General features: G+C 35.2%; 1 protein-coding gene across 1 annotated transcript in view; it reads right to left on the reverse strand.

Moving 5' to 3' along the window:
• The window catches only part of HDAC9 (histone deacetylase 9), a 582041-nt gene that overhangs the window by 557059 nt on the left and 11523 nt on the right, over positions 1-13459 (reverse strand). Inside the window, exons 4-6 of the mRNA XM_007946059.2 lie at positions 9250-9400; positions 8119-8245; positions 6640-6761 (exon numbers count right to left, since the gene is read on the reverse strand). Of these exons, the coding sequence (XP_007944250.2) occupies positions 6640-6761; positions 8119-8245; positions 9250-9400 (400 nt within the window). The remainder of the gene's footprint in view (positions 1-6639; positions 6762-8118; positions 8246-9249; positions 9401-13459) is intronic.

Here is a 13459-nt window from a genome sequence, read left to right on the forward strand (position 1 = left end):
CCTTGCTCCTCAGCACTTGAAACAGTTCCTTCGCAGTTGACTTTCCCAATGCTACACGTCGTCTAATGTCCTGACTGCTGCTTCCGTTGGCATCAATTGTAGAACCAAGCAACGTGAATTCTTCAATAGGTGAGTGGATAAAAAATTATAGTACATATACACAATAGAATATTAATCAGCAATAAAAAGGAATGAACTATCCTACAAAAAGATATGAAGGAATCTTAAACGCATTTCCTAAGTGAGAGGAGCCAGTCTGAATAGGCTACATAATTTATGATTCCAATATATGACTTTCTGGGAAGCAAACTATAGAAATAGTAAAAAGATCAGCAAGTAGCAGAGGTTTAAGGGAAGGAAAAGAGATGAACAGGTGAAGTACAAGGAATTAATTTTTAGGTGAAACTATTCTGCTTGGTACTGTTATGATAGATACATTCACTATGCATTAGTCAAAACTCATAGAACTGTACAACAGAGTGAATCTTCATATGAACTATGGACTTTAGTTCATAATAATATAATTGATAAATTACAACAAATGTACCACATTAATGCAAGATGATGAGGTTAACAATAGTGGAAACTATGTGTGCTGGGGTGAGGTGATAATCTGAGAACTCTCTGCACTACCTGCTTGACTCTTTTTTAAGTCAAAAACTTTTCTAAAAAAACATAAGGTCTGTTAATTTTAAAAAGTCAACAGCAGAAATTAAAAATCTACCGAGCACAGAGTATCAGAGTTCCTTGTATGGTGAAGAACAGAAACAAGTCTGCTGCTGCTCTTGGACACCATGCTGGGTTCTGAAATGCCAGAGAATAAATAAAATTAATGAAGACCTTTATTCCCATCTTGATATTAGTACTGACTGTGGCACATAGCTTAAAGGGAAAATGTTTATCACTTCCTCCTCAGTTTACTGGTTTTATCAATAAAGGTGGCAAAACGCAAGACTTCAAACAGATCTTCCACAAAAAAAAAAAAAAGAGTTCTCATTTTGACCTTAAGGAAATAAATGAAACTTAATTCTTTATCCACTACAAACATGAAGATTTACTAAGCACTTCCTAATTGCTATACATGTGTTATTTAAATGAATCCTTAAAACAACATTATGAATCAACTTGAATTACTATTTCCATTTTTTTTAAATTGTGATTTGTGTGAAATTTTACAGAGCAAATTCACTTTCCATACAGCAACTCACGTACACTTTGTATCATGACATGGACTACAATTTACCAAAATGTAACAGCTCCCCTCCCACTTCCTCCCCATAGTTACCTGTTCCCTGTGTCCTTCCCTCCATGCTCTCCTGACCCCTCAGCCAATTTCCTGTGCGTACATAGCCCTTCTATTCTCCCATGATTATTCTCTCCAAGGAGAGATGCAAATGTAAAAGTTTATCTCATATGCCTGTCTTTTGTTTGGCTGGAAGCCACAGTAGTTGGTTCAATTCCAGACCTAAAGGGCAGCTAGGGGCCATAGTCTCAGTGGTTCCATCAGATTAGGCTCTATTAGACCAGTAAACCTGGTCCTTTTTTTATATATATATAATTTTGAGTTTTGTTCTGCACTGTTCTCCCACTCTATCCAGGATCTCCTACATAGATCCCCTTCTGAGTGATTGACAGTGGTAGGAGGACACAATCTAGTTCTTCTGGTCTCATTGTTGTATAGGCTGAGGATCGCAAGGTGTACCAGTCACTTGGACTAAATGTTTGCAAGAATATGTGGTTTTCTTCATTCTTCTTTGGTCTGGACAAGGAGAGACCCAGCATTGTATCTAGATGGCTGCTTGCAAACTTTTAAGATCCCAGTCATTACTTGCTCAAGTAGGAGGTAGAACAATGTTTTGTATAGTATGTTATGCCAAGTGAGCTTGATATCCCCTGCAACTATGGTCCAGAGCCCACAGGTCCAACTACTCGCTCTCTCTGAGCAGCTGGCTATGGCCAAGAAATGACTACAACCTTGTCTCTTGTCAGCTCTACTATATACCTAGGAAGTCTTATAGAACATACCAATACATTTGTAGACACACTGTCTGCGAACCCTATACATGGTCTTGGGCACACTCCCCCTGCATAGACATATCTAATAGTTCAGCCTGTCCACCCATCTATCCATGTTTGCCTTCACTGACAACACAGTACTGTGCCTGCAAAAGAGTGCATCTTTGTTGTCCATTTCCATTTTAAAGATGTGGAAAGTATGGCATGGAGAGAATTAAATAAATTACCAGGATTATTCTAACAAGTATCTGTGGGTTCAAAGCCATATTGCCTCTCAATTCTGAGAAAATTTGTATAAATATATCACAAGGAGGATAGTCTGATAATTTTAAACAAGATTAGCCACAACAGGACTAAGATGGAGTACTGAAATATACAAAAATGTTCTAGTTTTTGTCAACATGAAGTAAAGATTTCAAGTTGATATTCTTATAAGCAAAAGTGCTATCGCAGTGCTCTCTGTGTAGAAATGTGTGTGAATATTCATGTGCTTACATGTTTGTATTTGTATGTAAATATATGAGTATATACATGTGTGAGAAAGAGAAAGAGAATTAGAGAGGAGGAAGAAAGAGATTTTAAAATATATTTTTAAGAAAATCTTGTGTTAATTGTGGATTATAATCACTACCGTGGGTCACCAAGGAACCACAACATAAAGGCTAACTCATACTGAAGTAAGATTGGAAGCCTATGCATCTTATCTCTGCCTTCTTTACAATTTACCCAGTGTAGAAAATGACATTGGCCTTCCAAACCCTCAACTTATGTTTGGACCCTTTCCATCTTTGAATCTTATTCTAGGTTGCTCATCGTTAAAACGAATATTTCAAGTGGGGAGGGAATAGACCTATTAGCCTATGCCAAGCTTTATACAACTTGCGCATTTTAAGAGGTTAATCTAGCCAGCCAGTTCACTTTGTTCAGAAGTATTAAATGGAAAGACTGCAGCATTCAAAGAAAGGCCAAGTTCACTAGGTAAGACCTGAATAATATAATGGAGCATAAAGCCTCTACAGTTTTTTTTTAACCATAATATTTTATGAAACATATGCACACACTCATTGGAATAGAATCCAATTTAAATGCTTTTGAAGGTCAATTCACAGTCACCACATATGCAGCATCTCTGTAAGAAATATGCACTATTTCAAAGTGCCTGGAAGCAGAAGTTTCTTTTCCCTATTTTACAGATTATCATCAGCCCAGCAATGTACTTTAAAAAGAAAAGGTACCTACTAAAGCATGCTATTTTTTTTCCAGCAAAAGCACAACATTTAGTAAGATATTCAAAAATTCAGTACCACATTCTTGCCTTATCAAACAAAAGGACTCACATATGATAATTCTAGAAGGAACCGCTACTTTAAAGGTGGGCAAAAGTACAAAAATGAAAACAAATTGTTTTATCCTCAACTTCATAACCAATTAGGGAAAGGGTATGGTGTTCTTTCTCGTGAAAGGGGCAAATGACTTTTTCAACTCTTACATCTAAAAGAAGAGTGAATTAGGAAAGGGCATGATTAGAGCCAACTATATTATGCAGATGCTTCCAGAATGCCCAATTCTAGGGGCAACTATGATTCTCCTAAGGGGAAGGAAGCAAAGGTCCATTTTGCATGACAAAGGTCAGATTTCTTCAGGCAAATGAGAGTTCTACAGAGGACTGTTCCTGGGCTGTCACTGTCTGGCTGAGCCCTCAAAGGTCAAGAGAGGCTTCAAATTGTACTCACTGCTTAAGGGATACCCCTGGGGCCATTTTAATCAATTTGGGGTCATTAGGACTTTTCGTGCTCTGGTTCTAGTTTTACTCTCTTAAATCTTGCTAATACATATTGGCAATTCAGTGCTGATTTAGGTTAAAGAGAAATTAGAAGTATTTAGTATTATATTCAGATCAAATAACAGAATTCATTCATTTGACAATTTCTTTTAAATCTAAGAATAAGTTCAATGAAATCCAAGTAGAAAAAGAGACTGATAATTTGTCCCAATATACACTATGACTTTATAATAGCTTTCCTGAGATTTCCATTTTATGATCAATGACACTACTCTAGGTTTCATTTAATATGATCTAGTTTACACATAGATTATCTTAAACAGTTTCCTCAATCATCACATATATTTTATTGTGGTAAAACTGTGTTCATTATTTTCTTTTTTGTAATGACTATTGAGTCACTAAAATACAACAGAGATGTTGAAGAAAAAGTATTTGATTATATTGCAATGCTCATCTATTTAATGCAAATACGTTTAAACTTTGTCACAATAGAATTGGACATAAACCGAATGGATTCTATTTATAAAATTTGAAAAGTTCCACCCATTAGTAATTAATGAATGTATCTTCAAGTATTTTAGATAATGAAGTATCTGCATTTAATTTTATCATACTTTTCTTACACAGACAACAAATTGAATTAAGTAATATTTTGAGACCACTACAGAGATATAAAAGTATTAAGGACTGTTCCAGAACTTTATTGTTATAATGCTTGAGAATATTTGGCTTTATAGATCAACAGTCTGGACTTCTGATACAGCATATGTTCAATATTAAATGAAGAAAAATAAAATATTGAGCAAATACTGAAATATTCTACTAGAAAAGTATTGTATCTTTTCATTATTATCATATATCTTGTAGACAAGCACAGAAAATGGATTATATATTAGTATAGATCTGAATAAGAGTTTGGAACATATATCCTGAGCAGAATCTCTCTTTGAATTTTGTTGTAGATTGGGTATCTCTAAGAGAAATATTAATAAATTCTTCACAAAGAAAATTGTTCTCACGAAAAGAGTAAGACACAAAGATGGGTTGTTAGGGATTGTCCTTAAGTAAAAGAAAAAGACCAGATTTTCTTTCTGGATCCATACTGGTTCCAAATGCCACTTCTTTTCAATGTCAGTATCAATTCTGCAGTCAGTTCTCAATCTCCCTGTGGTAGAAATATATTTAAAGCTGTGTGCACAGCAGGATAGAAGTCTTTCTCTGTGAATGTAACTATATCACTCATCAGTAACCTCCTGCTATAAGGGGACTTGTGTTTTCTTTCCCTTTAGTGACTCCTTTGGCTCTTGAATGCCAGTCACTGCCCTGAGACCTGGGGCAATATCCACATAATGTCTGTCAATAGGTCCTACACATGCCACTGGTGGAACTAAATGTCAAGGCTGCAGATCAAAGTCCCATGTTCTAAAATTCACCTCCTTCATGGATCAATTTTCATAAGCTATACTCTATGTTTTAGATATATATAGACACTCACTTTTTTTAATCCTAGAGTTTATTTATACAAAAGGCAGCCTGATTCATAGATAATAGTGTGAAATTCTGATGCAGGACTTAAAACTCAATCATTCGTCCCTTTGCAAAGCTTTCTATACTGATCATGTTGTATTAGAAATGCAAAATTCTTCTTAGGCTTTTAAAATAGAATGGTACAGAGTGCTTTGTAATACTTGACTGTCCCTTCCTGGTGCCTGGCACAGTATTGGCTAGATGGTTGATAATAAATTCTTACTCATGATTGATTTTATTTTTAAAACTCATTATGCTACACATAAATTATATGACAGAAAATAGCTTCAGCATGTGTTTTTACAATCTATATCCATTTTAATTACTCAAAATTGCTTGGGAAAATGAATATAATTATTTGAAAGCATTTCACTATGTAGATTTCATATACAAATTACATAGATCTATACTTCTTCAAATAGATCTGAATAAAATACGATGGACCAAACTATCTTGTCTGAGTACTTTTTCAGACCAGTTGTGGATATAAAAATGAACAATTTTACAACATTCTCTAAAGAAGTATATTCAGTTAATATTATATGATTTAGAAAAAAATGTACATATATATTATTTATGCTTCTATTTAGTTTAAATATATTTATGATGGTGGTATGAGCATATAATACATTAAATACAAACATATCAAAATGTGTATTTACACAAAGAAAGGAGAAGAAGGTGGAAAACAAGGAGAGGCCTAGAGCCACAGGACTAATTACCTAACTTCCAAATAAAAGTTGTCTTGTCTCTGTTTCCTTGAGCAAATTTTAATATGACTACAGAGACTTCCTCTGTGTTCTATAATCTGTGAGACATTAGGCAAGTCACTTACTCAGAAGTACTAAGCCTTGGCCTTCTCTGTTTTCATGACTTAAATAATTAAAATATAAAGTTTTTTAAAATAAGTACAACAAAAATAAGTTTATCACTCTCCCTTTCATAACAGATGGCTGAGGCTCAGGAGAAAATCTGAAGAATGGTGAAAATTATAGAGTTCTTTATTAATGGAGAAGGTTTAAACTTCCTGGAAATCAAACTTCTATTTTCCTTTATTCTAACCTTATTGCTAATAAGTTAAGAATTATTTCTGAAATTCACATATGATAAACTTTTAAATTGAAAAGGGTACTCCAGTTATAAACTGAACCAACTGGTATAGAAATCTGTGCGCATGTATGTGTGTTTATACTGGGGGAAGGGATGAGAAGGTCATGACATGATTCGGTTTTCCTCCAGAGGCACAGCAAAATGAAGTTATAGGCAGGTTATGGGCGAGCAAGTGGAGTCTTCTTGTTAAACAAACTTACCAGTTTTTCGAAGAGGAAAATCATCCTTGGCATCTTGTGCTCCTGGTAAAGTGTATTTGTAGGATGGAGACGTTCCACTCAGGGGTGGAGAGCTTTGATCCAATGATGTGTGGTGGGCAGCCCTACGAAAGACACAGAGGGCTCACCCATTTACACTAGAGATTTTACTGCATCTTGGACAGCAATAATCAGTGTCACATGTGGTACACGTGTCTCAGCTGTGTTTATGCTCTTTCTTTTCAGTGTGTATAAACTACGGCCTCATGTAACCACATTCACTTTAGCACTATGTTAGGGAATGATGCAGGATTCCAAAGAATGCATGCTGTGTGTTTATTCACATAGAAACGTTAGCTTCACTAAAGGAGAGAAATTACCAAGAGCCTGAGGTTTTGTTAAGCTGAGATTGTGTATGTTTTCTTAAGAGCCAAACTAGTGAACAAAGTGATCATCTGAATTGGTTTTTGTCAACAATGCATAGCAACCAATGCAAAAGTAAACATACCAAAAGATTTCATTTTTTGAAAATTACTAAATAGTATAAGAGAATGCATGAGGGTGGCTTTTCAGTTGCAGAGAAAATACTATGCCACAAATCTCATGGCTCCAGATTAATACAGCAAATCTAATAATAAAGAATAATGATTACAAGTCTTCTTTATCATGCAACTGGTTTATAAGAATTTATTTCCTTTCCTGAGTGAAGACAGTGACAGTGATGTGATTGTGCTATTGGAGAATTGTATATCACATAGTATCTCTTTACTGGCTTGGGGAAACAATTTTGAGACAAAAATTGTAATGTTATAGAGTAATATCTTATCAGCCTGTATGTTCCTTTTTAGTGTGTGGAAGAATGAGGAGAGGTGGGCAGGGAAAAACTAGGAAGTGGAGATCTATATTCATTTATTTCATTACTTCCTTTCTCTTTCCTTTCTTCTTACGCCTTCTACACCTTCCTTCCTTTTTTTTTAATTGAGTCAAAAATATCCTGAACTATTAAAAATAGCTCCGATCTCTGTCATCTTATATCAAGCCAAGTACGATAAAATCCCACTCTGCCAAATTTCAGAAATTACTATAAAGATATCAGATGCACCATCTGAGAATAGGAAAATGCAAAATATGAATTGATTTAACTTACACCCACCCCACCATGTGTCATTTATTCATTCCACAAAAAACCTACATACTTCCTTGCACTCAAGACAAGAGTTGCCAACATTTCTTACGTCCTGCTCAACGTTAAGCACTTTACCATGTTAGTTCATGGGACCATCTCAGCAAACTTCCAAGGCAGATACTATTATTATATTCTTTTTGCAGAGAAGGAAACTGAGACTTGGAGAATTCTAGGAACTTACACATAGCCATCCAGCTGGGAACTAGCAAGCTCAGGATTTGTGCCTAGGTCAGCTGAATACAGAACGTGTACACTTTACTACCCCTGCTAATGAAAACAGTAAACACTGAACATACGTGTACCAGAGCTTGGGATGGCGGCTCACGGAATGATTTTTTCCATTAGTTGGAGTGTCTTTCGTTGCTGATTTACTCAATAGGAATTCTTGAAGCTTCTGCTTTACTTCTGTACTTGCCACTGCCCCTGTAACACACACACACATACACACACACAGGAACAGTTGTTGATTGTGGGTTTCTGCCTGTAGAGCATTTAGCAAAGATTAAGAAGCAACATCACTGGCTGCAGCCTATAAAGTTTACCTATTCATAGAGCATGGCAGGCTGAAGAAACCAATCTAAATCGATGTTAGAAAATGACATGCAATTTTTTGTAACTATTGCTCAAACTGTCAAATTTCAAGATATTTAGTGATTTATTTAATTTCTTTTACAGAAAGTGGATTCCTAGAATTAAAATTAATTATTTTCTATGCTTTAAAAAAATAATGCTGAATAACAAAACAAAACAAGCATAGATTTTTTAAAAAATCAACACTATTAAGTCCCTTAAGCACATTAAAATCATCTTTTCTGAACTGCTAGTTTGAAAACCGTACTTTCATAAACCGCTCTGAGCATTAAACAAATAAATATTACTGACAATTCCAGTTCAAGTCATCACATTTTAAACCTTGCTACGACCTGATTTTGAACTGACCTCATACAGGGGAATTATTTGGATCTGTCTCCCTCTTGTGGATAGTTCTTTCACAAGTATTCTGCCTTAAATCTTCCCAAAGCCTCAATACTGGGAAACTAAATGGAGGCAAGGCTTGACTTCCAGAGCAATTATTACTTCAGCAGGAATGTAGAAATAAGAAGCAGAAAATGTAGAAGAACCTTTATTGTTAAACAGAATGGCTTACACTAGATTGCTTTAGTGTAACACTATTTTTAAGGAAATTAACAACTTTGCCAAGCAATGCTTTATGTTTCCCTCTTGAGATGCTCTGCAGACTGAATAAAGAATGACGATATGTGAATGGCAAAGCTTTACATTTAGGTCTACAATGTGGTGTTGGTTCTTTTACTTAAACACAGACAATTTTGACAAGTTTAATTCCACTCTTTATCGGGCTTCTTTCTGAATGATGATCAGCTAAAGATGAGGGAAGGGAATCCGTCTTTTACCCTGGTGCCTCTTACTTTCTCGTCCTCTATCTTTGCCTCTGAGAGGAGGAAGTTGCTGTTCTCTGCGATGCCTCTCTACTTCCTGTTCTTGCCTCTGCTGCTCCAGTTTCTGCTCCTTTTCTAGGAGTTCTTGCTGCTGTTTTATGGCTAGAAGTTCCTGTTGCAACTTGCGAGAAGAGAAAGACATGAGTGTGTGCAATTTCTTTAGGCTTCATAGTCATCACTGACCATAACTGAAATGTTACGAGCTTTTAGATCCTGTTTGTATTTAGTTTGTATTTTTACCCACATTTTTGGCAAATTATTGATGTTTGATGACAGGCAACTACTGCCTTGGGTGGTCTTTTAGTTTTTATTGGTTAACTCTTTAAATCCCTTAATAACATTTTTGGTAGATCTGAAATATAAGAGACAGGCAAATGCAGGAACTTTCCAGAAGTCTTTTTCACAAAGTCTCTCACATTATGAATAAACAACTAAAATCTACAATTCGTACCCTGAAAATAATCAAAGTGACTAGAGTTGTGAGATGTGAGTTAATTTTTAGGAAGCCTATCCAAAATAGGATGAATGGTAGAAATTTTGAAACCTTACAGAGAAAGTTCTAAGTAACCTATATATACATACATGTGCTTTAATTAAACAGTAATAGTCTAGATAGCTTTATCATCCAATACATGAAAATCTTTAGATTAAAGACACTGGTCAAGATGAAATCACTTCCATAAAATTACACTTTAATTCACGTTTGTTTGGAGGCCCTTAAATTCACTTCAAAATCATGAAAATGAATGTGAAATATTCTAAATTATCATGTTGATATTTCAGCTTCCTCTCAGATTAAGAAATGGACATTTTGGAAAAATGGTAACTAAAGACTTTGACTTCTAGTTAGGCCATAACACTATAAAATATGAGATCAGAACAATTTACTGATCTACTTAGAGTCTTAGTTTCCTCATATATAAGATTACATTAATGAAGTTAATGTAACTTGTTGTTTATACTAGATAGGTACCTAAAACTGAATTTTACATTGAAAATGTTGTTGTAGATTGTCAGCAAGTCGGTTCTGACACATGGCAACCCAATGTGTCCTCCTTAGGTTTTCCAAGGCTATGACTTTTCAAAAGTAGATTACCAAATCTGTATTCTGAGGTGCTTTTGGGTAGGTATGAACTGCCAACCTTTTGGTTGGTATTCAAATGCTTAACCATTTGCACCTCCCAGGGACTCAAACGCTATGTGAAATGGCATGAGAGTCAGCCTGGAACAAGAAGATAATAACTTTGGATGTCAACTATGAGAGTCCCTCCAGCCCTAGAAGGAGATACGGTAAGAAGCACATCTTGTTATATTTCATATTGTTATATTTCATATTTCATTTTGACTTTGATAGTCCCTTACTGGATATTTTTAGATATTTCATTGTAACAGAAGAATTCACACTTCTGCTTTCCTCTGCTTTAAATATTAATTCTCTTAAGAAATTGTGCTTGGTCAAATTGACTCAGTGCTTCACTCAAGGACTCAAAGTGATTGAAATTTAATCTCTTCTAAGAACTAGAAAGGACCTCTGGTGGTGCAGTGCCTTAAGCATTTGACTGCTAACTGGAAGGCTGGTGGTTCAAATCCACTAGCAGCTCTGCAGAAGGAAGATGGGCAATGTACTTCCATAAAGATTAATTGCCTCGGAAACCCAGCAGGGGTTGCTAGGAGTCAAAATCGACTCAATGGCAGTGAGTTTTTTTTTTTTTTTAAGAACCTAGAAGACCAAACAATTAAATTTCCATAGCTACCATCTATTATCAAGGATTGGTAGAATAAAAATTAGTAGTATTGTTTATTAAAAAGAATAAATACAAACAAGCCAAACTTCACTCCTCTGTTTCCAGATGTTCTAGCCCAGGACAGAGGTAGGATAAGTAATAGCTTTGAAAGCAGACAAGGCAAAACTACAACTCCTGGAAGAACCAACAACTAGATGTGTGGTCTTGGGTTAGTTATACTATTTCTCTGTGTCTCAGCTTACTAGATGGAAAAATGGGATAACACAATCTGACTCAGAGATGTTGATTACAGAAGCCAATGATTCAAAAAGCTAACGTAAGCTAATCATATACTGCTTCCTCATAAAAATAAAATCCAAATAAATACTGAAAGCATCAACTTTCAACATTACCCATTAAAAAAAATTAAAAAGGAAAAAACTCCTTAATCTTAAAAGGAAAATATAAACCTGTCTTGAAGTTTCTGAGAAAACAATTTATTACTTTGAAAAACAATCTTAAAAGCTAAATTTTCCTTTTAGCTACCTCATCAAGTGTCTTTCTTCATCAAGTGTCTTTTCTCCAATGTTTTCCAGATATCAGTACATCTACTGTATCGCTTTATTTATGCTAAAAGAATAATTAATTATCTATTTGGGACTATTAATTTTTCGTTAAAATCAAGCAACAATTCACTTTTTTAAAAATTTTATTGAGATTTACAGCTACAAAAAATCCAACCTAAACGAAAGGAGGTATCTAAAAGCAGTGTTCTTGGTATTGCCTTGCATCCAAGAAAATACGACTCAGCACACAGTAGCAAAATGGTTTCTTAAATCTTAAAGTATGGTGAAAACAGAAATTTTGTTGATTCATCTTTGCCATCCTAGCAGGCCTCAAATGAATGAAAAAGAACATCTAGACATCATTGCTTCTGTTACTGTTTCAGAGGTGAGACTGAATAATTCTTCAGCATTCATTTAAAAATAAGTCAACAAACTAATTGAAAGTAACTCATACTGCAAAATATAGCCATGAGCTACTGATTCCATATGTTGTTGGTGTTGTTGTTATGTGCTGTCGAGTCAGACCCAACTCATAGCAAACCCTCCCTGGGTTGCCGAGACGGTATCATTACAGAAGTAGATTGCCCAACCATCCTTCCAAGGAGTGGCTAGGGGGTCTGAGCCGCCAGCCTTCTGGTTAGCAGTCAAGTACCTTGGGCATTATGCTACCAGAGCTCCCTGTTTCCATACAGGATCCTAAATTCTCACTTTTCTTGTGAAAGCATCTGCTAGATTGATAAAGTGCAAGAATATTTCTAGTAAAATGTACTAGTAAAAAAGGAAAAAACTAGTGCACTTTATATCAGAGAGTGAAGAGCCTTTCTAGGAAATTAAGATAAAATAGACCTTCCAGGGTAAGGAAGTATCTTTCAAAACAAGAAACAGAGGGAAGAAGTTTGCATTTTTAGCTTTTTAGACACTGTAATATTAATGAGATAAAAGTATATACTATTAATGCAGATTAGTTGTCTATATTAACCTCACATTAAAGGGTTAGCTCAAGTGTCTATAATATGATGTTACATTATATGATATTGTAATAAATAAGTCATCTTTGAAGGAGTTGGATATAAAGTGGAACTTCATATTATAAGTATTTGGTGCTGCCATAATAAATTTACATTAAACATCTTAATCTGACCAAAACACCCTCATCGTTGTTTTTTTTAGAATTAAGAAGTTGAAAGACATTTTACAAATAAAGATAAAAGTAATACGTATCACTGAATATATAAGATAAACAATAGATACATAGATACAGCTAAAATAATTTCATAATACACAAAAATAAAAAAAAAAAAATCTGGGATACAGACATATTTCTCCCAGAATAATTTAAACAAGTTGGATCACAAATTGTCTTCTTGTTGTTGTTGTTATGTGCTGTTGATTCAAACCCGACTCACAGAGACCCCACCTTGAGTTTCCGAGGTGGTATCACTATGGAAGTAGACTACCCAACCTTTCTTCCGAGGAGTGGTTGGTGGGTTTGAACTGCCAGCCTTCTGGTTAGTAGTCAAGTGCCTTAGGCACTATGCTACCAGAGCTCCTACAAATTGTCTACCATACCCAAATTCTTTCACTGAATTCTTATCTACAATCTATTACACTCATATAAACTACACTGAAAATATTTGCATTAGTTTCTTCATATAAAACTCCCTTGAGATTTTTATCACAAGCCCTGGTGGCTCAGCGCTAAGGCATTCAGCTGCCAAACAAAGGTCGGTCCTTAAAACTCATTAGACACTCTGTGGGAGAAAGATGAGACAGTCGGCTTCCATAAAGATTCACAGGTGTGGAAACCCTTTGGGGAAGTTCTTCTCTGTCCTATAAGGTTGCTGTGAGTTGGAATCAACATGATGGCAGGCAATGGGCTTGGTTTTTGGT

The sequence above is a fragment of the Orycteropus afer genome, unplaced genomic scaffold (genome assembly GCF_000298275.1).
Source record: "Orycteropus afer afer isolate SDZICR_OR568_19922 unplaced genomic scaffold, OryAfe1.0 scaffold00008, whole genome shotgun sequence".
In the NCBI taxonomy this organism is placed as follows: domain Eukaryota; kingdom Metazoa; phylum Chordata; class Mammalia; order Tubulidentata; family Orycteropodidae; genus Orycteropus; species Orycteropus afer.